The sequence below is a fragment of the Ooceraea biroi genome, chromosome 1 (assembly GCF_003672135.1).
Source record: "Ooceraea biroi isolate clonal line C1 chromosome 1, Obir_v5.4, whole genome shotgun sequence".
NCBI lineage: Eukaryota > Metazoa > Arthropoda > Insecta > Hymenoptera > Formicidae > Ooceraea > Ooceraea biroi.
In genome coordinates this window covers 11,094,092-11,121,220 of record NC_039506.1, presented here as the reverse complement: position 1 = coordinate 11,121,220, position 27,129 = coordinate 11,094,092, and the positions used below count along the sequence as shown (strand labels likewise).

Genomic DNA, 27,129 nt, shown 5'->3' with positions numbered 1-27,129 from the left:
ATTTCGTCCAAAAACATGGGCAATGTGCAGAACGTTGATTCATGAGAATAGGTCTTTACGCAGCGCGCCATCTCCCGGCACGACGTTGAATTATCCTCGCGTCGAACGGATCCTCGGACGTTCGTTTTGCTGCTCTAGATATGGCCATATTTTTGTTTGCGTTCCGTCTTGACAGTTACAAGGGAGCACGTATATTTGAAAATTCAATGTAAGAGACTTGGTACTTTGGTAGCCGTTGGAAGGTCGTGAAAGGTCGGTTCGTCCGGCGGCACGTTTACACTTTTATGTTCATTGCGTTTCCAGCAGTCGTTCTGACGACACGACTCAGCGCGATTATCAACGCCGGGCGTTGAAACTCGAAGACTTCTATATGCGGTCATCTTGCTAGGTAAGCCCGAAGACCCCTTCCTCGAAGAACCATTCCTCCCGATGTCGAAATTCGTCAGTCTCTCAATTTCCCCCGTTGTGGCGAACCTCTCTGACAGATAAATATTTTTTAATCATTGTTCCGCCGGCGAATAAATCGCAAATGAAGATACAAAGTCACGCAGTCGGAGGGCAGACGTTTCTGCAATTTTTTTAAGTTATTGCATTTACATGTCAATCTTTAGCCCCATTTTGAGAATTTACAAATAATTTCCTTTATGTTACGATTAAATTTATTAGTGTTACAATTTTCGTTAGTGTTGAAATTTTATTCTTTTACCAAGCGTCACTTTACTGAGTTGTCAGATTAGATTCAGATTTTACATATAATGGCAAGCATTTATTATAAACTTGTTACTTTTTACTGCATCTATCATATTTCACAATGCTTTGTTAGTGAAACAAACCATTGTGAAACATGATTATACCATTCATGTCGGTTTGACCTCATTTACCACGTGAGTAAAGAAATGTTCCAAATATTCTTTCAGAATAATTAATCACCATGGAGCAAGATACGGAATACGTGAAATTGCCTCTTGAAGAGCGCTGTGCACACAAGGTAATGCCAATACTTTATTTTTTAACTATTTCTAGCGTTTCTCACATGTTGGATTCTATTTGACTAGGATAAATTACTTAAATTAATTTTGTCAATACCATTGCAATTGCTGGAATTAATAAAGTTTTTATTTGCACATGATTGTAAATTACAGCTGTTATCTTGATTTCTAAAAAATCTTACATGTTATACATATTACATTAAATAATTAATATTTTATGTGTGAATTTGCAGTCTTGGCGAGCACGCTTGCACGGCTACGAGGAATGTGTGAAGACGTTTCAGTGCATTGACGATGAGAAATCACCTGAATGGAACAAGTACACGGGCTTCATCAAGAAGTTTGTGATGGACAGTAACGCAGCGGCGCAGGAAAAAGGCCTGGAGGCAACCCTGGCCTTTGTGGAGAACGCCGCGGTAGCTAGCAAAATAGTTGTCGAAGTGATGAATGGCATCGTGTCCAAGTGCATCGCCGCTCCCAAGGCCAAGACGAAGGAACTGGCCGTACAAATCACACTGATGTACATCGAGATCGAGAAGTGCGAAACGGTGCAGGACGAATTGCTGAAGGGCACCGACGCAAAGAATCCGAAAATCGTCTCGGCATGCATCGCCACCCTAACACTGGCACTCAAGGAGTTCGGCCCAAAAGTGATCAACATGAAGCCGCTCATGAAGAAGATAGCGAACTTCCTGGAGGATCGGGACAAGACTGTGCGCGAGGAAGGCAAAGCGATGGTCGTGGAGATGTATCGGTGGGTGGGAGACCGCCTGAAGCAGCAGTTGAACACGCTGAAGCCGGTGCACATCGCGGAGCTCGAGGCCGAGTTCAACAATCTTGCGGCTGAAAAGGTGGTGCCCATGCGCCATTTGCGCTCGCAGAAGCCGAAGAATCGGGGCAATACTGATTCGGCAGCGGGAAGCGAAAATGGCGAGGACGACAACGATGACGCGGATGGTGCCTCGATCCCAGACGTAGATCCGTACGATATGTTGGCGCCTGTGGACATCCTGTCGAAGCTGCCGAAGGATTTCTACGAGAAGCTCGAGGCGAAAAAGTGGCAGGAGCGGAAGGAAGCGTTGGAAGTGCTTGAAATGCTCACCAAGAACCAGAAACTGGAGAACGGTGACTACGGTGACGTGGTGAGAGCCTTGAAGAAGATCATCTTGAAGGACACCAATGTACTGGTAGTCACGTTGGCAGCGAAGTGCCTGGCCGGCTTGGCTGCGGGCCTGAAGAAGCGATTTCAGTCATACGCTGCTGCCTGTCTGCCCGCCATTTTAGAAAAATTCCGAGAAAAGAAGCAGACAGTGGTGCAAGCACTGCGTGAAGCCGCTGACGCTATTTACGAGAGCGTGAGCATTGATGTCATCCTTGAAGACACCGTTACTGCTTTGGAAAACAAGAACCCAGCCGTGAAGGCCGAAACGGCTGCTTACTTAGCTCGGTGCTTCGCTCGTACGCCACCCGCGAGTCTCAGTAAGAAACTGCTCAAATCGTACACCGGAACGTTGCTGAAGACGTTGAACGAGCCGGATCCGACAGTGCGCGACAACTCGGCGGAGGCGCTTGGAACTGCGATGAAGCTAATTGGCGAGAAGGCGATGATGCCGTTCCTCACGGACATCGATAATCTGAAGATGACGAAGATCAAGGAATGCGCCGACAAAGCGGTAATAACCGTCAAGGTGACGTCTGCCCCGAAGAAACAGGAACGGCCCAACACTGCTCCGGCGAAGGTAGAGTTACAAGCGGGCAAGGCGAACAAGGAAAATTTGAAGAGTGCCAAATCGAGCAGCGCGAAGAGACCCAACACCGGCACCATCACTCTGAAGAAGTCGGGCAGGAAAGCTGGTGGTGCCTCGTCGCTCACGAATCTGGCGTCTTCCGCAAAGAGACCGGTTCAGATGGAGAAGAATTACAGTCCGGAGGAGATCGACGAAATGGCGATGCAGCTTCTGCCGGCCGAGGTGATCACTGGTCTTGTAGATGGCAACTGGAAGACTCGTTTGGCTGCAGTCACACAGCTGTCTGATATTATTAAGACGATGGAACCGACGGAAGCATCGGCGCAGGTGATCGTGCGCATTCTGGCGAAGAAACCTGGATTCAAGGATACAAATTTTCAGGTAAGAACAGAATCAAATAAATTGACACGTACAGAGTGGTATAAGAATTCGTCATACTTTAGAGCCAATTTTTGGTTGATGAAGCCGGCGGACAGCAAAACGACTTCAATATATGAGAAAGTCATCTTGCCATGTCTTGTTTCTATCGCTCGATCCTAAACTGAAACTGTTATCTCACGCGTTACATACGTCTTTATTCGAACGGTCAACATAGTGATCAAAATATACAAAGAAATCAAGATACGCAAACACGTTCGATCAGTTGATCGTTAAACGAAACCTTCAAATTGCTACATCTGAAAAGCAAACCATATCAATAATATTGTTTTCAACGCCAATTTTATTTTGTTTGCAATTACTTTTGCTTCGAATACTTCATAAAGTGTTTGAAATTATTATATTTACTAGTTAAATTTAATTTACGAGACACTTATTTCTATTTTCAGGTGTTGAAACTGCGTGTCGACGTCGTGAGGTATCTGGCAGAGAATCATCCGTTCACGGCCACCGTCGCTGAATATTGTCTTACGGATATCGCGGAAAAGCTAGCGGATACGAAAAACAGTTCAATTGTCATCGAAACATTGTTAGCGATCACTGAAGCTACTAGTCTCGAATACGTGGCAGAGGAAATAGTTGCATACGCGTTTAATCAGAAAAATCCGAAGGTGCAGCAGGAGACACTGCTATGGTTGTGTCGAGCAGTCACGGAATTCGGTTTGTAATGTTTTTATATATTTACTTAAAGTATATTGAAGTGTAATAACTTGTAATGAGGAAAGTAAAACTAAATAACAATGATAATATTTAATCTTAATATATACATACTAAAATAAACAAAGCATTACTTTGTCATATATTAGGAATTCATGTCTTAAATCCGAAAAATATTAAAAATAAAAATCGAAATATCAAATTTATTAATGTGAATATTCCATAATGTTATATAGGTTGGAGTCTCAACATCAAGTCCATCATTGAGAATATGAAGAAAGCTGTAGCAGCAACGAATCCTAGTGTGCGCACCGCCGCAGTGACTCTACTGGGAAATCTGTACTTGTACATGGGCAAACCACTATTGGCATACTTTGAGAATGAGAAACCTGCGTTGCGACAACAAATTGAACAAGAGTGCGAGAAGCACAACGGCGAAATACCACCGGCAGCCGTTCGCGGGGCCAAGGCCAAGAGGAATGCGAATGCGAACGTCGAGGAGGAGGACGATGATGAGGACGACTCGGAAAAGAAGCAAAACGGCAGCGAGCCGGAGTTGAACGAATTGATCCCGCGTGTTGACATTAGCTCACAGATCACCGAAGCGTTACTGGCCGAATTGGCCGACAAGAATTGGAAAGTCCGTAACGAAGCGTTGCAGAAGGTGAATGCTCTTTTAGCAGAGAACAAGTTCATCAAATCTACCATCGGCGATCTGCCGCAAGGGTTGGCTCTGCGCCTCGTAGACAGTAACAGCAAGATTGCGCAGTCGGCTATAGGTAATGGTCGGATAGTAATAATTTTTCTAATTTTTGTATTTATTTTATTAACGCTTTAATTAATTAATAAAATTTTTTAAATTGTGATAATTATCTTTCTCTTTCTCTCTATCAATTCTTCAATGCAACTTGTCTTGAAAAATTAATAATTAGCTATTTTAATTATTTTAGGTATATGCGAGGCTCTGGCCACAGCTATCGGATCACCAATGAAGCAGCACATCCGCACTTTGTTCCCTGGATTCCTGCAGTGTCTAGGTGATAGCAAAAATTGGATCAGAACGGCCGCGATTTCCTGCATCAATACGTGGGGAGATCAATGCGGCTACAAGGAATTCTTCGATGGCGAGGTGATAGGGGACGCCTTAAAGACAGGTTCACCGATGCTACGAACAGAATTGTGGAGCTGGTTGGCGCAAAAATTGCCTTCGATTACAGTAAAACAGATTCCGAAGGAGGAACTTCTTGTGTGCCTTCCTTATTTGTATGCTAATTTGGAAGATCGCAACTCTGATGTTCGAAAGAATGCTCAAGAAGCCGTTCTTGGATTTATGATCCATCTGTCTTACGAAGCGATGGCGAGAAATACTGAAAAGTTAAAGGTATTACGCGAATTACAAAAATATTTTCTGTAGTTCATCTTTTCCAATATCCAGATTCAATCTGTAGGAAATTGTTTCTTAACAATATCGAAGCAGTAATTCTTAAATTATAAGCAATTAAAATTTAAACTAAAATGTTCAAAAAAACATTTCATAAAAATACATACGTAGAAGATAAGAAATATATACATAGAATATACATGCAAATATAAATAATTTGATGTTAATTTGACTTAATTTAACTTAATTTAACTTATTAAATTATACTTTTTTATAGCCAGGATCAAGGACCGTGGTGCTCGCTGCACTGGACAAAGCTCGTCCTAATTTACCTATGAAACCTCTACCCAAAAAGGAGCTTTCAGATGACAATCTCCAAAAGGGTAATGCGAAAGGCGCGAAAGTGGTGAAAGCGGTTAAACCGGTAAGGAAATTGAACATATGGCTCGATATAGCATGTGCACAAATACAAAATAAAATAAAAATATAAAATAAAAATACAAAAATTAAATACATAGATCTGTTTCAATTCTTCCAAGTATTCTTTCTTCGTTCGAATTGTTATCTTTATATTAAATGAGTTTAATACGATATGCTCTTACAAAACAGCGCGCGCGCGCGCGCACACACACACACACACACACACACACACACACACACACACTTTTATAGTTTAGAGATGATTTCTTTTTATATTTCACGATGTACCGTTAATTGTCGATTGTTCCAGAAGAGCGCGTCATCGAAACCGGGCAGTGCCCGTAAAAAAGACGACGACGTGGATACCAGTCCTCTACTGATGGTCAACAACCTGAAGCATCAACGTGTGATCGATGAGCAGAAATTAAAGGTGCTCAAGTGGAACTTTACTACGCCTAGAGAGGAATTCGTCGAGCTTCTAAAAGATCTTATGACTGCGGCGAGTGTCAACAAGACTTTGCGGACGAATATGTTTCACTCCGATTTTCGGTATCATTTGAAGGCTATCGAAGCGCTCACTGAGGTAAATATATCTTTCTAAATTATACAGGGTGTCCCGGGTTTTAACCGACAAACTGCGGGAGCATATTCTACTAGTGGAAATAAGAAAAAATTCTTATATCGAGTTTGCTTAGAAATGCTTTATTACAAAGTTATAAACCAATATTGAAAAGAAATATGAGATAAGTAACAACGGATTTTTTCGCAAAAATAACAATTATGTACGCAATGATTTAGTGACGCATTTCAAGATGTTGTCCTTGCACATCGATACAAGCTAGACATCGACGTAGTACAGAATTTGTTACAGTACGACATTCCTGAAAATTTTGTTGCATCTCAGTAACTGAATTAGTAATTCGTTGCTTTAAATCTATCTGGTACTCTCCTGTTAGGAAATCTACGTTGATACTCTCGTACGGCAGCTCGTGCATTTCCGTCACAGAATCCGTACACGAAATGAATATCAGTGTATTCCTCATTTGAAAACACTTTTGGCATTCTGATAGTAATTGCTAGTTGACACGACGATTGAAATCTAACAGCTACTGTTGTGAAAGTAACAATCATACTGAATCGTTTCAACATAGTGAACATGAATACATGTGAATACACGTAACATAAACATCTTCGACCTTCCAAATTCTACACTATGTTCCGTTGTTACTTATCTCATATTTCTTTTCAATATTGGTTTATAACTTTGTAATAAAGCATTTCTAAGCAAACTCGATATAAGAATTTTTTCTTATTTCCACTAGTAGAATATGCTCCCGCAGTTTGTCGGTTAAAACCTGGGACACCCTGTATATATTTTTTATTTATATTTTTATTTATATTTTTTAGTTATACAAATTTATTTATAAAGATTTTATCTCTATTAATATAGCTTTCGCAATAAGAACAGTAATGTAAAATTATGAAAAAGATCTGTTTTATTTTGCTAAACAACACTTACGAGATGTGTAATATTTTTTACACATAACATGATGTTTGATTCTTTTTTTGTTCTCTTTTCCAGGATCTACCTGGAAACAGCAAGGCATTGGTATCTAATTTGGACCTCATCCTCAAATGGTTGACACTGCGATTCTTCGACACTAATCCGTCGGTCCTGTTGAAAGGACTGGATTACTTGCAATTGGTCTTCAATATGCTAATTGATGACCAGTATCATATGCTAGAAACTGAGGCGGCATCGTTTATTCCTTATCTTATTATTAAAGTAGGTATACTTTATTTTTTTTTTTTTATATAAGATATGCAAAATTGTGTTATTATATATACTCATCTTATTATATCGATTAACAGATAGGCGATCCGAAGGATGCCGTACGTAATGGCGTGCGAGCTTTATTCAAGCAGATGGCTCTGGTATATCCCGTGAGTAAATTATTCTCGTACGTAATGGAGGGTTTGAAGTCGAAGAACGCGCGACAACGAACAGGTAAGCGATCTTAATCCAAGCTTTCATACGAAATGTTTGGAACTCGAGAAATGCTAATTAAAATATCTCCGTGTTCGCAGAATGTCTGGATCAATTGGGATCGCTGATTGAGAATTACGGAGTTTCTGTCTGCCAGCCGTCCCCGTCCGCAGCGTTGAAGGAAGTCGCGAAGCAGATCGCAGACCGCGACAATTCCGTACGGAACGCCGCGCTGAATTGCATCGTTCAAGCTTATTTCCTCCAGGGAGAACGTATATTTAAACTCATCGGCCAGGTACGCGAAATCCGATTAATATTAAAATCTGATTAATATTAAAATGTCAAATAAAGTGAAATGTGCGAGCGTGAATTATATTGCTTGCTGTAGATCTCGGAGAAGGACAGGTCTTTGTTGGACGAGCGTATAAAGAGAGCGGCGAAGAATCGGCCCGCAAAATCCGCGTCTGCTACTCGACTCTCCGCGCCTGCAGTCACAGCTTCCAGTCCGCCGACAGACGACATGGAGGTGGATTACGAAGAGGAACCGGAGGACATCCCCGAATGCGTGGAGTCAGTACCGGAATTGTAAGTCGATTCCTGGAATTACTGCTGCTATTGTTGCTGAATATGCTATTTATGATTAAAATAACTCCGTGTTCTTTTTTAATGACTTTCTACACTTTTCTGCAATTATATTATTTAGTCTTATTTCTGCAATTTTATCTTTTGGAGTATATTCATTTGATGTGAAATACAGAAAGTGTATTGAGATCTAGTTAAAAAGAACAGATCTAACCTTAATTATAACATTAATTATAACATTTAAATGTCTTAAACGCAGAAATGGGGATTATTTTAATGAAATAAGATGTATATACGCGAGAGTTACAACTCTACTTTCATATGTGACTTTTTTATATCTCAATTTGATTAATTCAACTTGTTAAATTATCTATACAATTAAATATTTAAATATATAGATGATTCTCTTTCGAGTTAAAATATAAAGAAATTCGAAATAGATTAATTTTCATTTGATAACAATTATTGTCTACATAATAAAAAATAATAGTTAATTAAAGAATCATTATTCAAATCAAATCAAATTAATATCAAATTTTATTAATTGGAGAATTCAGAACATCATCAAGTCATTTATGTTCGCACGTGCCTCGCTTTTAACATATTCACAGGGCATGTGCCACTGACAATAATGAGGACAAGCAGGTACCTTCTACGGTTGCACAATCTGAATCACCTACAAAACCGGACCAGGAAATTATCAGCACACACGAAACTGACATGCAAAATCATCTTTTCGATCAAGACGATCTAAAAACGTTTGTGTTGCTTCTCTTAATCATTTACGTTGTCTTTGCGACACGCTGTAATTGTGACGTGGTGCTGGGAAACGCTGTGGAATTTTCGGCATTCTGCTTGTAATAATTCGTCCATTCGGACTGTTATCGTTTGCAGATCTTTTTGATTGCACTTTCTGTATCATCTTTCTATTCTTTCGACTTCCTTTTTGAAGTTTGAATTAACATCTTGAATATACATATACTATACACCTTTTGATTTTAAAAGTAAAGTACATATAATCGAATTTTCTAAACGCTTATGATAAATCATTTTGAAAAAAGATTTATACAATTTTAATATATATACATTTTTTAATTTTATACTTTTTACATACACTTTCTATTCATAATTTCCACATATCTGAAATCTTTCAGGCTTTTAGAATTTGCATTGGTAAATCTAATTTCTGTGATAATGCACTGTGCCAATGAGAGTGTGAAAAAAATGAATAGGCACATACACATGACTGAAATAACGAGATTTTTGTTACCTAGTACAATATATAAATCATGTACTTACAATAATATCGTATCGTTCACTTCACTTATCATTCATTATCATTCACACATTTACTGTAAGATCGTTCACTGTAAAGTAAATGTTCGACTGTTAAACGTCTCTAATCGAAATTGTGGTAGTATAATTCGAGTAGTAGTGTGTACATACATAGTGTTCGATTTGATATGATAATTCAAAGTTTCAGGTTTGATCGGCATGCATTAATTTTTTTAGAAATTCTCCTACATCGGCTCAATCAAAGGGTCCTTCTGGTCCCTTCGGACTGGATATGGAATTCCTGCAAAGGCTCGAACTGAGCGCCCCAGTGAAATATCGCAATCCGGTACTGGTGGAACCCAGCTTGTCGGATCTGAATGAGCCTCCAGTTAATGTGTTAAACCCGCCCAAGACACAGTAAGTTATATAAAAATGTTGCAATTATATAATCGCTAACAGAATACATTATTTAATTAAACGATCTATTATTTTACTATTTTATCCCTAAATTGTTAGTTTAGAAATAATTTATATTGTATGTGAGGTTGCTTTTTCTTTTAATAAATAAAACAAAATAATTCTATATAACACGTATTCCGCAGGATGATACCCATTTCACCACCGAAACTGTTAGTGTCGAAATCATCATCTGCTATACCACTTGCTACTGATAATAGCAAAGACGACACTCTGGAGCGTAACATCTTGTCTATGGCCAGTATGGACTTGCCCACTGCAATACAGTCCATGAATGCAATGGAAAACGTTTGTATTTGCTCTCATAATATGCAATGTATAAAGTCGAAAGTTCGAAAGAAGAAAAGTTAAATTAATATTTTATTAATTAAAAATTCTGTTACATTTTCCAAGCTAGATGGACAAGTTAAAACCTTGAGGCGATTATTGATACGTAATCCACGACTTAGTTTGTGTGAATAAAATATACAAACATCTCGATCCTATTTTGAATCCTTCTCAGTAATTGACCGTGACCGTGATCCAATAATGGTTGTTAGATGATTTTCATACACACAATATTCACACACAATAAATTATGCACTAATAACCGCGTTCAAACTTGCTCATCTAGCTTGGACTAAATTAATAATCTTTGTATTAATTATACAAAAAATCTTTGAAATTCTTTGGAAATCTGGAAATTTTCTGATTTATTATGTAATAAATATAATATTTACGTATTGCAGTTACTAAAATCTCATCAAGCGGCTAGCTTGCAAACTAAGGAGGACAAATTCATCGGATCGATAAACATGCAACTGAAACTACTGCAGACGTATCCATTGCGTCAAGAAAACGCGGATGTGTCCAGAGGCTTCAGGAACACATTCTTGCTTATACTTGTGGTGAGCATTGTTATCTTTTATTATTAATTTTAGTAAGAAATGTTAACAACGTTTGAATTAAATTGAATTAAAGATCTCAATAAAACATTTCGATTAGTAATTTTATTTCTTCAACAACAATAATTTCTTTCAGTTTTATGACACTGGATTTCTCGGGAAGAATGTTTCCTTCATACATCTGAAGGAATTGGTAGATCAGATGATAAGCCTGCTGGCCGAGAACAAACTGGAGCACTTGCATCAAGCCGGAGCATATTACAGAGTGATAAATAATATCATGGTGAAAATTATTGACAATTCCAATCACACCACTATCATATGGTAGGATTTCGCAAGAACTGTGTGAAAAATTAATCTTATTACTTCGATCACGTACCAATTTATTACATTTTTTTTAGCGTACTGATTAAGTTACTTCATTCTTGCGCCGAGTCGAATGTCCCCTCGAAATACGAGGAGCTGGTGATGAAGTGTTTATGGAAAATAGTGAAAACGATGACAAATTGGGCAGCCGACTTGAATTACGATACGATACTCCTGGAGGTGCACCGTTTCCTTAAGGTAGCGTAGTTTCTGCTCGATGACTATTTGGTTAAATATAATTTGAATATTTGAATGAAATCGATTTGTAACAAAATCTATATCTTGTTTCATACATTGAGTTTTTATTTTTAAAGACGCGATGTAAATAATGTATTATGTTTTATAGGATTATCCTACTACGTGGTGGAAGAAGCGGAAGTCGGATACACCATTACGTACGGTGAAAACGATTCTCCATAGTATGACAAGAGTGAAAGGCAGTTCGATACTTAATCATTTGACGCTGATAAACAACACCAACGAGTCCGAGTTGCACGCCTACTTAATAAGATTAATCGCGGTTAGTAATAATTGCTGTAAGCTAAAACTTTAATGCGGATTATGAGACGTTCTATAGTAGATGAGAAATTAATATTTATTACTGTATCAAGTTGTAACGCCAGGAAATTCAAATATCCAATCACTTTCAACGACCAGACTGGCAGTTTATTAACGAAATATATATAAAACCACAACGTTTCGATCACGCTTCTGATCCTTCTCAAGTGTTACAAAAATTAATCAAATCTCATTCTACAAATTAGAGAAAGAAAGAATAAACAAATCATAAGATACAATGTTAAAACTTAGTTAATATAAAAGACTCACTGGCAAAAGGAGATCTAGGGAGCAAGATGTAAACGATTTGCAAAACGGGCAACCGTCGCTGATGGAGATTCACAAACAAGTGAGACAAAGGAGCAAGCTATGTGTTTGTCAAAATCGTGTCATAAACACAGGGCAAATTCTCAATGTCTAGCTGTAGATTGATGGCATTAGGGTGTCTCTTAATGAAAATCATCTCTCTCTTACGTAAGTTATTTTCAGAATGTAGGATGCCAACGTTAGACCAATCAAATTCGTGATCGTTCTCCAGTCTGTGTCTGCTAATAACCGACAAACAATTATCACTTTTCTTAATATTTGCCTGGTGTTCTTTGATAATACTTGCGGTTAATGTTATCGTTGGCATCCACACCCCTATCCGCATTCACATCCACGATCCGAGTCCTATGCTTAATATTGTTCAGCCTTTCATTTACGTATTTGTTGATAAAAGCAAGTGGATAACAATATTAAGCATAGGACTCGGATCGTGGATGTGAATGCGGATAGGGGTGTGGATGTCAACGATAACATTAACCGCAAGTATTATCAAAGAACACCAGGCAAATATTAAGAAAAGTGATAATTGTTTGTCGGTTATTAGCAGACACAGACTGGAGAACGATCACGAATTTGATTGGTCTAACGTTGGCATCCTACATTCTGAAAATAACTTACGTAAGAGAGAGATGATTTTCATTAAGAGACACCCTAATGCCATCAATCTACAGCTAGACATTGAGAATTTGCCCTGTGTTTATGACACGATTTTGACAAACACATAGCTTGCTCCTTTGTCTCACTTGTTTGTGAATCTCCATCAGCGACGGTTGCCCGTTTTGCAAATCGTTTACATCTTGCTCCCTAGATCTCCTTTTGCCAGTGAGTCTTTTATATTAACTAAGTTTTAACATTGTATCTTATGATTTGTTTATTCTTTCTTTCTCTAATTTGTAGAATGAGATTTGATTAATTTTTGTAACACTTGAGAAGGATCAGAAGCGTGATCGAAACGTTGTGGTTTTATATACAGGGTGTCCCCAATTTAAACGTCAAAACTTCGGGAAGGTGTAGAGGACCGATAAACTAAGAAAACAAATCCTTTGGAGATTTGCTCGTTTTTGCTCCGTTTTCGAGAAAATCGCAAAAAAGATTTGTGTCATTATCAGTTGCTCTTTTGAGTTGATTGGCACCGAATAAACTTTCTCCTTCAAGATTCCCCAGCACGAGGCGGAGATTCAGGAAGGTAAGCAGCGATACATAACATTATTGCGCGTGTACGCTCTTAAGCGACGCGCGTTATCCACCGTCGCGAGCGATTCCTACTCCCGGTCGCCGATACCACCAGCATCGCCATCGTTCACGGCACGGCTGGGCTCGTCGAGCTCCGACCAACCGATCCGACCTCCGAGGATTCTTTTGTTTCTTTACATTCTTGCTCTTTCTCCTTAGTTATTACGTATTAGTCAGTTACTTGTTACAGAATGTAATTCACTTCAAGATATCCGAGTAACTGACTAATACGTAATAACTAAGGAGAAAGAGCAAGAATGTAAAGAAACAAAAGAATCCTCGGAGGTCGGATCGGTTGGTCGGAGCTCGACGAGCCCAGGAGCCGTGCCGTCAACGATAGCGATGCTGGTGGTATCGGCGACCGGGAGTAGGAATCGCTCGCGACGGTGGATAACGCGCGTCGCTTAAGAGCGTACACGCGCAATAATGTTATGTACCGCTGCTTGCCTTCCTGAATCTCCGCCTCGTGCTGGGGAATCTTGAAGGAGAAAGTTTATTCGGTGCCAATCAACTCAAAAGAGCAACTGATAATGACACAAATCTTTTTTGCGATTTTCTCGAAAACGGAGCAAAAACGAGCAAATCTCCAAAGGACTTGTTTTCTTAGTTTATCGGTCCTCTACACCCTCCCGAAGTTTTGACGTTTAAATTGGGGACACCCTGTATATTTCGTTAATAAACTGCCAGTCTGGTCGCTGAAAGTGATTGGATATTTAATATTTATTAAAAAATAGAGCCTTAAACCAGATGAGATGAACGCTGCGGCGAAGGCGGCGCCAAAATTAAGTAACAGTGGAAAAGCGCAGAAGCACCTGTCCAAATCTACTCGTCAGCAATTGGCCGAGATATTCAAGAAGATTGGATCGAAAGAGCACATGCAAGAAGTATGTATATACGTAAAAAAATTAATTACATATCTTTCCTAGTTTCCTTCTCATTGATATCGTAATTTAATGTGATCGACATGTGTTGATCACGTACATACTTCAATGATGTTTTAATAATATACTTTAACGATGTTTCTATTATTTAAAGCGCACTTTTCATTACATTTTTTTCGCAGGGCTTGGTGCAATTGTACGACTTCAAACTTCAATATCCCGAGGCCGACGTACAACCGTTCCTGGTCAAGTCCCATCAGTTCTTCCAAGATTTCATAGAGCAGGGACTGAGAGAGATCGATCAAGCACGAAAAAATCAGAACATTTTATCCCAGGCTAACAATCAATACTCTAGTGGTAAATATAATTGAGCTTATTGACTTCTACAACCGCGCAATAATAAATTGATATTATCCAAACGGTCACTTAAAATTTTTTCGGTTTAATTTACTGATGAGATTCTAATACAAAGACGAAAAACAAAGATTTCCGAAATTTATTCAAACTTTTCAAGACCAACAATTCAATATAACAATGTAAGATTAGTATTCGACACAACTGGCTATAAGATCTCTTTATTACAACAACGTTTCGACCATACGGGTTGTGGTCCTCATCAGGTGACAGTGTTACATCTAAATTAAAATAAAACTAAGTAACTTATCATATACCATAATTAAACAAAAGCGCATAACTTACAATCATTGTCGTGTGATCAAAATCAAAATTACAATCGCAATACAGTCATCCGTGGACATAAGACAAGTTACAGCACGTCTAAATCGAACAAATAGCACAAACAATCTGACAAGCAAACAACCCAAATTCAAAACAAGCAGAGTGATAGATTACTACTTTAGTCAACATAAACTGTCATATACACTATTTAAACTTTCAGTGTCCGTTTGTAGATTAATAGTGTTATCAAACTTTTTTATGTAGTACATTTCGGCGATCTGTCTCTTTCTCCAATGTTTTTCTTTATTTACTTCGTTTGGTTTGTCCAACATATACCGCGTTACAATCTATACAATCAATACGATATACTACATTAGTCTGCTTGCCATGTTCAAGTCTATCCTTGCCTCTTACGTATCAGGCAATCAAGTTTCTCAGGTATCGTATGTAAAACCTCAAGATTACTTCCACGCAAAATACGACCGATCTCGTCGCTGTGTGAATCGCAATAGGGAACAACGACGCATTGTCTCTTTTCCTTTTGATTGGATGTCTCCACGCTAGTACAAACCCAGATTTTAAGTTCTCTGACACGACGCTTGATCACTTTTCTAATTAACTCAATCGGAAAACAATTATTACACAAGATATCTTCAACAACCTTAATATTTGCATCGTGAAAGCGATTGTCCGATAACAAAATAGCATGGTCAACTAGATTTACGACCGTATTCGTCTTATACTTTAATGGATGACTGGAGAAGAAATTAATGTAACGGCCAGAGAAGGTCGGCTTTCGATACCAATTAGTAAACAATAAGCCATGTACCGTTGTGTTTAAAAAATTTTAAGTATTATTCTCCTCCAGTTCATACGTAAAGGACAACCTTGGATGGTAATCATTAAAGATGTGAAGAACTTCCGAAAGCTTCGTTTTCGGAAGAATTGCGAAAATATCGTCCACATATCTGTAAAATCGCGGGACATCAAAATCTAATAATGACAAACAACGTGTCTCCAAATCGCGTCCGTAATTATGTTCACTAAAATAGAGGATAGAAGAGACCCCATGGGACTACCGAAAATCTGCTCATATGATTGTCCATTACAGTTAAAACAAGTACAGTCAAGTATTAAATTAATAGCGTATAGAAATTGTTCTAAGTTTAGTCCCACGTGAGATATCATTCCATCTACTCTCATTACCCTTCAATACTAGTTCTTTAGGGACATTTGTAAACAACGAAGAGACATCCAAAGAGACCATTACTTCGTTCGATTTGATTTCTTTACCAGTGATTAAAGATACAAAGGACCAGCTGTCCTTTACGTAAGATTTTGGTTGCGGGATTGTTCTTTTCAGAATATTATGTAGAAAGGTAGTGCCGAATACTAATCTTACATTGTTTGCTAAGTTATTTACTGGCGTTGAGAAAGAACATTCCTTGTTGAATTTAATATAACTTGTAATCGTTTAATTATATACGAAATAATAATTAATGCAGGAACCACCGAGTCAACAACAGTGGTTTCCGATGAGAAGGACATGATGGACCCAATGTACAGGCTCGAGAAACTCCGAGCCCTCGAAGCGCAATGTAGAACGACTTCTTCGCAGCCGAACCCACCATGAATACTCGTATATGAATATATAAATTAGGTAAGCGACACACGATACATGTATCCATATATTTGTGAGACGAGCGTATCTGTTTCATCGTTATTCTAAAATGTTCAACACCACGTTTTCCATCGCTTTGTTTTCCATTCAAACGAATCACGTGTCACACTTTGAATCGTCCGAATCCTCCGCAAATTCGGCAAATTATAGTTGTCGTAGACTCGGTGGTTCCTGCATTAATTATTATTTCGTATATAATTAAACGATTTTAAGTTATTTGTCATTTTATGTCATTATATTGAATTGTTCGACTCGAAAAGTTTGAATAAATTTCGGAAATCTTTGTTTTTCGTCTTTGTATTAGAACCTCATCAGTACATTAAACCGAAAAAATTGTGAGTGACCGTTTAGATAATATCAATTTATTATTGCGCGGTTGAAGAAGTCAATGAGCTTAATCTGCTTAAATTAAGTTTAATGAAGATAAGTAGTCGGACTTCGTTGTCTTGTTACAAGAAAGAAAAAGAAACGTTTAAGCAGATTGCGTTATAATTTGCCGAATTCGAAAAGACTTAAACGAACGTGAACCGCAACAAAAAATGCTAAGTAGAACATAATGTATATCATAATAATCTGCGTTCTAACTACAGCAATTATGTTCCCGTAATGTAATGATGTTATTGCGTGCGTGCACGTTCTCAATCAATGTTTTTTATATAATATAAAAAAATTAAAAATGTTAAAACTTGTGTTCGAGCAAATCTTATGTTCATCAAATACTTATATATGAAAATTCATTCGTACGATACTTTAAAAGAAAATCATTAAAATAAAAAAATGTGTATTTTTAATGCTTTTGTTGCTTTTAATTACATAGGAATATTTTGGTCATGTTTTTTTCATTCTGTAAAGATAGAAGGTTTCGCACTAAACAACAATTATATATAAATATTTGATGAATATAAGACACAAGTTATAATTGTTTTTTCTCTGATTTCAAGTATGATTTAGATAAGTCTGATTTTACTTTATTTTTTCTAAACTAAATTCTACTTAAATTTACTTAAATTTGATCAAGTTTATCATTGCTGCGTCATTGTTGTTTAGTGCGAAATCTCCTATCTTTACAGAATGAAAACAAAACATGAACAAAATATTCCTATGTAATTAAAAGCAAACAAAATCATTAAAACTACACATTTTTGGATTTTAATGATTTTCTTTTAAAGTATCGTGTGAGTGAATTCTCATAGAATTAATAATATATAGTATCTGTTTAGAGGCTTTATTTCTTCCATAGAATTTCTCTTACGTGAAAAATTACTAAAACTGATGGGAGGTTTCACAAAGCTGACAAGGATTGTTTTATTTATTGAGACGCAAAGTTATCATTTATCTTTTATCCAGTATTTATAAATAGGATCGAGAGAAGTAACAGGTTGTAGCGACTATATGGCATCAATACTGATGTCAATAACTCCATATAATAAGAAGTGACGTTGAGTTGCAAAGAACTCATAACTTAAAAGACAGCAAACTGTTTTTAATTTTTTTCATGTTAATTCGCAATCAAATGCCTATTGCTAGCTAGCGTCTTTCAGAACAAAAAAGAAATGATCCATTTGAGTTCCAAGTAACATACTACGGCTGCAAATATAGCCGCAAATTGCGATATACCAATGCAATCATTCCACTTTTTTATTACACACCATTGTAGATATTTGTGAGTAAGAAATGTTTTTATGTTACGAGATTTTTGCAGCTCGATGATGGGAAGTGTTCACCTTTCTATTATTGGTGCAGAAAAAAAGGAAAGCAGGAAGCGTAGTTAGTGTCTATTCAAAGCGAATTATCTTAAAGAAAATTAGGACGCTTAGTGAAGCATATAATAATGTACGAATCTCTTAACGAGTATGAGGTTGCTATATTTGAGAACTTATCGCTTTTTCCCAAGACTTATATTCTGTAGTGTAAATAGAACATGTATATACATGCACTAATAAAAACAGTGATACTCGAACAAGAAGACGATGTATTCGATGATTCAAGGAGTTCATACTAGTACCAATTAATACGAAGTTTTGAATGATTTTCCCTTATATATCAACGTTATTTGATATTTCTCTCTCTCTTTTTCTATATATATTGGATTGCATTGCACATAAAATGCTAGATTCCGAAAACTTTTAATTTTATGATCTTACAAAGTCTTTGAGTAAATTGTAGATTTCTTACAATAATTTTGCGGGAACGTAAAAAATTCAGAAACTTCTCCAACATAATCCTGGCATTTTATATATAATGATATAATATTTATATTTACTTATTAATATTTATTTATCTTAATATAAGCTCTTACAACATGTACTTAAAATCGTTTTTTTACATAGACTTTATTTCATCAACCTTATGTAGTGTCTCGAGGACGATTCATAAATTTTATTTGCATACATTAAATTTTTCATTGTATTTGGAATATTTCATTCCATCCGCAAATAGAACATTTCTTTGTTCTTTCTATTTTATAAAGCAATCTAGCAACATCATAAACGCACCATTCACATCTTGTTATACGTATATACATATTATCCTATTTTTTCTATTTATATATCATAAAAAACTAGTTTTCTTTAGTATCTTACAAATGGCATATATAAATATGCTACTGGTAAACCTATTTGTGTGAAGTACAGTTGAATATCGCATTCAGGCGCACAAACCGATGAATTACATACACAGATTCAACAACACTGTTATATCACGAGGATGTCTACTGCATCGATATTACCAATTACTATATTACAGCTGAAAAATAGTAAAGTATATTATTTTTTTACATACAATATATGATACAACAGACAGAATAGTAAAAATGCTCTTTCTTTGCTTCGTTTTCTTCTACATAGTGTCAATTTAAAAGTAAAAATTATGATTTTACGATATGTATACACACACACACACACATATATCTTGACTTTACATTTTACAAATTTACAAGTAATAACAAGAAAAAATCGTTAATTCCAAAATAACAGTCTCCACTGAAACAAACTTCTTTTTGATCTCTTCTTGGATATTCAAACGTAAATAATCTGCTATTTATATTAGGAAGATGAATTTTCCGGCCGAACTCTGGCCAAGAGCATCTAGTTAACTTCATAACCACTGCAAAGGGCTATGGAATAGAATCATACTGTACAAAGATACAATACTCTATATATGATACATAATGTTCACAAAATAGTACAAATACTGGTAAAAAATCTCCAAAGTCAAGGGAAAGGAAATCTTCAAACTTCTTCCACAGGATTGATGAAGAGCGCCGATAAGGCGAACAATAGGAACACGAAGCCTCCAATGATAGTCACTGAGAACGTAATAGTACAGTGTTATACTGCATAGTTTAAAAAATTTTTAAATAAAAGTATTTATTTAATTTATTCTCTGTATTGCGTGTAAAATGCACAATAAAATGACTTGTTTTTGACATTACCTGTTCTCACGGATATCTTTTGCGCTATTATACGTCCTCCCAGTACCGCTAAGCTTGTGCAGAACAAGTGGCCTAATATTCCGCCCAATACAACTCCGTAAACATCCTAAAAATGATATATTAATACCATTACGTGTAATGTATGGAAAGTTGTTATTGTTACAGTAGAGATCACTGTTACAAGGTACCTCTCTTGCCGCGAGGATAATGGTCGTTAATTGAGAACGGTCACCCCATTCCGCGAGGAAGGTGAGAGTGAATGCCTGAAGGTATATCTTCGAAATCAGCATGAACGCGCTGGTTTTCGTGTGCTTTCGTATTATTACTCCGGATTCGGGATCCTGAAGTACGGTACTCGCTGTCTGCTTATCGTACTGAAAGCGATGACATTTAAAGATTATTTAATCTACAAAAACGGCATCGTAAATGTAAATATGCAGCTTTTCTGTTACTATTTTAAACTAGTTCTCTCTCACAGAGGAATATCTCTACAATTTACACTTGTGATTAAATAAAACAGCTCGATATTAAATGAGGGGAGTACTAAAAAATAATTGCCACGCACATAAATATAGAGAATTGTATCTTTAGGTAATTAGGAAATAACATGATTTATAATTCTCTACATAATTTTTTTGCATCTAATGAGAAGAGTCCATAAATTTACCTCGTCGTCTCTTTTCCTCAGGTCCGTTTGAACCTCTTCTAATTCATCTTGTCCTTCGGAAGGTGACATATAGTATCCATCTCGTAACATTTTCAATCCAAACAAGGCGAACAAAAGGGTGGAGATATAATAGGTATACACGCGAGGAATTATTGTAGCTGCATATCCGAACACCACTGAAAGTTAATAAGTTTTAGTTTCTGTTCCGTTAAACTGAGAGATTGGAAGTTTATACTTTTCTCACAAGAAATGTGATATAGATTATTATTATTATGAAATGCTATAAGATATTTATTTTATTATATTACGTATAAAATGTTTTGTATCAATGAGAATAAATTTCAGAAAATGTCAGGAAACAAAATACATTTCACGTAATATGCAACGATTCAATAACAATTACTATAAAAATATTTGAGATTATATCATCAGTTTCAGCTTCCAGATTGGAAACATGTATTTTCGCGTATTTTAATTCTGCCATTTTGGCCATTTCATCAGCAAGAGAAGTAACATGATATACTGGAATATCTAGATACTGGAAAAATGATCTGATATTGAAGATTATATTGATACCTGACAGAATAGTCATCAGCGCAAGAGCACTTATTGCTCCTAATAATACAGTCAGTCTTGTATGTTTCATTGCCATAATGGCAGCAATAAAAAACGTTTTATCGCCTAATTCCGATACTACGATGACCGATAAAGATGCGACGACTGCATGCAGGAAACCCAATCTGTCAGACTTCTCAGATGCAGAGTCTGGAGATTTCTAAAATAAATACATAAATCAAAATTTAGAGAGATTTAAAATATCGAGATTTTTATATATATTTTCTGTAAGTTAATACATTTATAAAGTAAAGTTTAAAAGTACTTGTTTATGTTTTAAATCTGAAAAATCTCAATACTTTATATTTGAAACTTAGACTATTTTCAGCATTTTTTTTAGAATATTGCTATTACAGAATTTTTTAGGGATATTTTTAAACTTTTCAAAATATTTTCTAAAATCTAATAATTTAAGAACTTTAAGATCATCATAGCATTTTTTTTTAAATACGAAAATTTAGAGAACTAAATTTACAATTTTTTATATCGTTCTTGTGAAAATTTAGATTGATATGCGACATCTTTCTTATCAAACATTTCTTTGTCGATTTAACAACTCTTATGAGAGCAATGTTTTTTACTAATACGAATAGTCACGAGATTTGAAGGAATATCGAAAAAACTCACCGTTGATGTTGCAATGTGAAGTTTCTCATCGTAACGCGGCTCTATCTCACCGGCGACCACCGAGAGGTAAAATATCGTAATGAAGCAACAAGCGCAAATTAAACGCTCAATCTCCATCGCGCGATGCTTCGAAATATGCATCGCTATTATTGCGGGTGACACTCGTGACAAGCGTTGCGAGATAACCTCTAAAAAACGGTCTCCGCTCGTACTTATATATCTATCGAAACCACCATATTGTTAAACGAACGGTTCGTACAAAGGTTATGTCGCATCGCTGTCAAAGGTGACGCGCGTTTGATGGGAACGAACAAACGAAAAGGTTGTCTGCACTGATTAAGGTCTATTTTGATCAAATATACATTCATGTGCACGGAGAAATCAATCACGCGTGTACAAGCAACGGCATAAATGTCTTCCTTCGGTTATGAGTAACGGTCGGTAACGGCAGATGGCACGACTGTGATGTGGACGGAGGCGGCGCGGCGCACACAGGCGAATTCTTACAAATTCAAAACCTAAAATATAAAATTAAGGTGTTTTCGAAATCTAGTTTAATAAATAATGTATTGACTATCAAAGAATCATTTGCAGTTATGAACAAAAATTAACCATTGGTTTTAAAAAATGCCATTTTTAATCTGACGAGTTCATATTTTTGCAAAAATTAAAAACTAAGTTATTGTTTGTATTTTAATAACATTAAGAACTTATCGATCAAAATGATAAGAACGTGCTAATAACATAAGCATTGCCAGCGTAAACATAGTATGTATACATACTAATATATTTTTATGTATATATACTATATATTGTTAAAGCTAAATAATAAATAATAATAATATAAAATTTATTAAGAATATTTTTCAATATATCTATTTAATATATATAAGATATATATATATATATACATATATATTTAATATATGATATATGGAAAGTTATTCAAGAAATATGTTTGAGACTGTTTCGACGTTATTAAATCTTTGGTGGCCCTGAAAAGGACCGATTTTTGGCCCTGAAAAATAATATATATTACTGCAGATAATGCGAGTTAGTCGCATACAGTGATGACAGCCTCATTGTTTGCGAGTAAAGGTCGTTCTACATTAGACGCAAGCAAGCAATCGCATGAACGTAAGCTGCACTACTTCCGATCGTAAACTGCTCGCAAGCAGCAGTCGCAAAGTTTGGTCAAATTTGACATTTGCGTCTCTGCGATTTGCAATAACCTGAGCGTCGAACTTTGTTATCATGGCAACTATATGATATAATTCCAGCAAACACAAAGTAACAGGTAATATACATGTTAGTTATAATTTCCCACTCAACAATGTAATTGTTACATAACACGTATGTTATGTTGTATTTATATTGAGTGGGAAATTATAACTAACATGTATATTACCTGTTACTTTGTGTTTGCTGGGATAAGACTCGTGCGACTTGCGATTAATGTGCATGTGGTCAATCGCTTGCGACTAATGTAGAACAACCTTTACGCAGCCTCGAAAAGAAGAAATAAGCAGGGAGAGTTCCGTCTTCTCTCGACGAAGACGTTTTGTTTATAACATCACTGGACTCGCGCATCGTTTATATACCCAACGGGGTGTGTCGATGCGAAGACTTGTCTTTTCTAACTTTTTTCCATTTTGAATATACAGTCCTGTAGAGCGGACTTTCTTTCTATCTATACTTCATTTGTGGAAAAGGATTTTTTATTTTGCACAAGCAATAAAGAGAATTTTCGAAACTGCAATTACCATCGCTATAGTGAAAAATAATATCTCACTAGCAACTCCAGCTTCCCCTTAACTGTACTCATAAAAGTGAGTGAAAATGAAAAGGACATTGTAGAAACACACTGCGATTTCCCTACATTAAGTGATTGTGAGCCCATGTCAGATAATGTAAAACAAGCATTTTATAGAATGTGTGGATATGTGGTTTTCAAGTTGAGATACTCAATAAAATGTGAAGACTGTTATCTGAAATTGCAAGACAATTCTAATTTTGCATATACACCATCATCTTTATCTGCTTTTGTAGCTATTACAGATTATACTCCTGGAGCTCAAATAAGAGTTAGCAATGAAGTATTTGACATTCTTGAAGGGGCAGAAAGGATAATGTGGAAAGCCAAGTCTAAATTGTTATTTTCGGGAGTCTTTGCATAATGAATTTGTATCCTACTTCGACACTGCTTTGAAACATCTCCCTTTAAGCACTTGTCACAATGTTAAAGGAAAATTAATATCACGATTTGTGTCAATGCGTTTAAAACAACTAGCAATAACTTTAGGTAATACAGAGGATTCAAAGATGAATATGTCATCGGGTTTTGCAAGTAAAACGATGGGAGCAGCAATATTAGCTCATAGATTCAAACCAAAAAATTATACACTAAAATATTAAATTAGAGAGTAAGTGTTTTCTATATGTACTTTAAACAAAAATATTATTATAGATATTATGGTTATCCTGTGATATTATTTTTATCTATATAATTATCTGTATGCTTTCTGTTCAAATGTGTTATTACAAATCACAAAGTGATCTCATTGAGTTTTGTAATTGCTAGTAATATCTTTTATTTGTTTTAAGTTATTATGGATGGTTATTTCATATGACTGGATTATCCTAATATTTTTGTGATATGTCTATCAATGTTATCATGTGCATATTTTTGTACATTAAAAACTGTTGCGAATTTATTTTCGTTGTGTTTTTGTAAACTGTTGCGAATTATTAATTTATAAATAAAATTTTGAAAATATTTTTCATGATTAATGTTCCCAACTATTCTTTTAACTTCCTTATAACTATAAAATAAAACAATTCATTTTATTCTCCAAAATTATATTATTATTATAATATATTCTACTTACAAACTTATACTTATTACTTCTATTAAATGACGTAAGTAACACGCTTTCATATATTAAATAAACTATACAAGATTATTATACAGATACAAGATTATACGATACCGATACAAGACTACTAGTATTAGTACACAATTGAAATACTATTATAATTGATATTGAAATCGAAGTAGTAGCACAATATCAGTTATTTGCCAACAATCATTTTATAAAATATGTACAATTGAAAAATAGGTAGAAGTAACCAATATTATCAAATATTTAGTGCATTATATGGAAACCAAAGGATTTAATATGTACTAAATCATCTTGTAAACGATGAACTCTTTCTTTTAAAATTTCATTGTCCTCCTTAATATTATTTAACCGTCCTTCCATTTCCTTGTAGATTACTAAGAGCTTCTCTTCTGCATTCTCCTTTTTGGAAGATAATGTTAAGTACTGATAGTAAATCTATACCCGTATACTTAAGAATAAACTTCAACACAAAACACAATCCGTACGAACGTGTAATTAATTCTGGCTGAAGTGTATTCTTAAGAATTGGTATTAAGTATTGTGCGGACGCTCAACACATTTGTACTCTAATACATTTGTATACATGTTTCGGTACTCACTTCGCACAGTGCAGCGGTTTTTGTGGGCTTCCAATCCGTAATTCCACTAGCAGTAATCCACGCTTCTCTTCTTTCATCGTCGGGTAATGTTGTTAGGCAATATCCGTTTTTATTAGAATTTGCACATCTCGGTGCACTGCAGTACTTCGGCATTTTGTAATCATTTATAATTTTCATAACAACAAGGAAACTGAACAAGGAAAATCTGCAAATAATATGTATATTCGTAGCTTTATTTCATGTAAATCAAATCGAAGAGGGGCAAATATTTTCAAAAGTAATAATGTATTACTTACGGAGATCCGACTGATACGACGAAACACGACGGAACTATACTTTTAACCTCTTAGATGTCAATCATGGAGCTTACAGCACCCCATCCAATCAGAGGCGATGCGGTCACGTGACCCAGTTCGCCACTCTCTCTCTTAGAGGCTCTCTAGTGTACACTATGTAAAACAAAAATACTTCAATTTTTAAAAACTCGTTTCATTTTAAAATTTTTCAATGTAAAAAGTGTTTTTTTTTTAAATATGTAAAAGTTATTTTTATGCTGATTTTCAATAAAAGTATAATAAAATAAGCGTCATAAAATAATTTTTTTTATATTAGTAGCATGTAAAAAATGATTCATTGAAATATCTATTTTAATATATTTACCCCTAGGCGTCTTACATCGAATTATTTTTCCCAAAATTATTTACTTACGACGTAAATCATTACTTTTGCTGTTACTGCTTACATTTAAGCGACAAAATAAGGAATAAAATAAGAAAATAAAGACAAATACGTACTTCCCATTTTATATTCGTTATTATATTTCATACTTCTTGAAATCCAAACACATCTATTTGTTATCTATCGATGAAATGATATATAATAAATATCCGCACTATATATCCTAAAATTAACAAAATATTTTTCCTTTTTTTTTGCTATCTTCCTTGGTCTAAAGTGTATGCAACTTGTTTTTATTTTTCCTTTTTTTTAGAAGCTTTTCCTCTTTCCTCCGAAGACATCTTCTTATAAATTTAAATGCAGTATATCCGTCGTAACAACAACCAGCCTTAGCCAATAGTTTATCTATTGTTATTATTATTATTATTATTAATATTACTATTATCATTAATATTACTATTTGAGAAAAACGTTGCGAAGCGGATAAATTAAGTGAACGATGTAATTATATCGATTATATAAGCCTTTAATGGTGTATATCGAGTTTCTTATTATCCGTGGACATTAAAACAAGACAGAAAAGAAAAATATGTATATCTAGAGATACAAACGCGTAATTGTTCCCTCACGATTGCCATAACCGTTTGTGGAAAAGAAAAGGAAAGGTAAGTGAGGAGAGGAGATTACAGATAAGACATATCGGGCCATATTCAGAACCTTTAAAGTGAGGCCTACAACGAGAGAGAATTTAAGGTATAAAACTTAAGCTTTAACTTAAATTTTTAACCATAAGAAATTGACCAATCACAGTCGACTTTTTTTCACATTCAACCGTGATTGGTCAATATCTTACAGCTGAAAACTTAAATTTTATGCCTTAAATATTCTTATTGTAGAACCCATTTAAAAGTGGCTTAAAAACCAGCAACTAATTGGCTGAGGAGCCACGTCGGGGACGTTTTCATCGTTGTGAGCGTGTTCTGAATACGGGCCATCGTGTTCGCGCTAAAAACTCGATACTGATTAAGACAGGAGTACAGACTTT

General features: G+C 35.7%; 2 protein-coding genes and 1 long non-coding RNA gene across 4 annotated transcripts; 2 read left to right on the top strand and 1 right to left on the bottom strand.

Moving 5' to 3' along the window:
* Positions 1-89: 89 nt before the first annotated feature.
* Positions 90-18,528, top strand: LOC105284754 (protein mini spindles). 2 transcript variants are annotated; one of them, XM_020033406.2, is made up of 21 exons: positions 90-388; positions 918-988; positions 1,223-3,118; positions 3,565-3,835; positions 4,069-4,611; positions 4,783-5,213; positions 5,491-5,637; positions 5,947-6,216; positions 7,216-7,419; positions 7,506-7,641; positions 7,722-7,915; positions 8,009-8,205; positions 9,715-9,894; positions 10,080-10,242; positions 10,683-10,841; positions 10,975-11,162; positions 11,240-11,402; positions 11,551-11,724; positions 14,057-14,206; positions 14,386-14,560; positions 16,387-18,528. In XM_020033406.2, exons 2-21 carry the CDS (start codon positions 932-934, stop codon positions 16,512-16,514), a joined length of 5,826 nt encoding a protein of 1,941 aa, XP_019888965.1. In that variant the 5' UTR covers positions 90-388; positions 918-931; the 3' UTR covers positions 16,515-18,528. The 2 variants fall into 2 exon arrangements, with proteins under 2 accessions (XP_019888965.1, XP_011346802.1); XM_011348500.3 differs by having other exon boundaries at positions 5,944-6,216.
* A 286-nt stretch (positions 18,529-18,814) lies between these two features.
* LOC105284755 (transmembrane protein 165) lies at positions 18,815-25,825 on the bottom strand. Its single transcript, XM_011348501.3, has 8 exons — positions 25,703-25,825; positions 25,407-25,611; positions 21,905-22,422; positions 21,239-21,437; positions 20,663-20,838; positions 20,184-20,369; positions 19,996-20,101; positions 18,815-19,869 (listed from the first exon to the last, which is right to left on the bottom strand). The coding sequence occupies exons 3-8, from the start codon at positions 22,043-22,045 to the stop codon at positions 19,793-19,795; spliced, it is 885 nt and encodes a 294-aa protein (XP_011346803.1). The 5' UTR covers positions 22,046-22,422; positions 25,407-25,611; positions 25,703-25,825; the 3' UTR covers positions 18,815-19,792.
* LOC113562938 lies at positions 23,300-24,949 on the top strand. Its single transcript, XR_003407265.1, has 2 exons — positions 23,300-24,327; positions 24,509-24,949. It is a non-coding gene; the product is annotated as an uncharacterized LOC113562938 (long non-coding RNA).
* Positions 25,826-27,129: the final 1,304 nt, after the last annotated feature.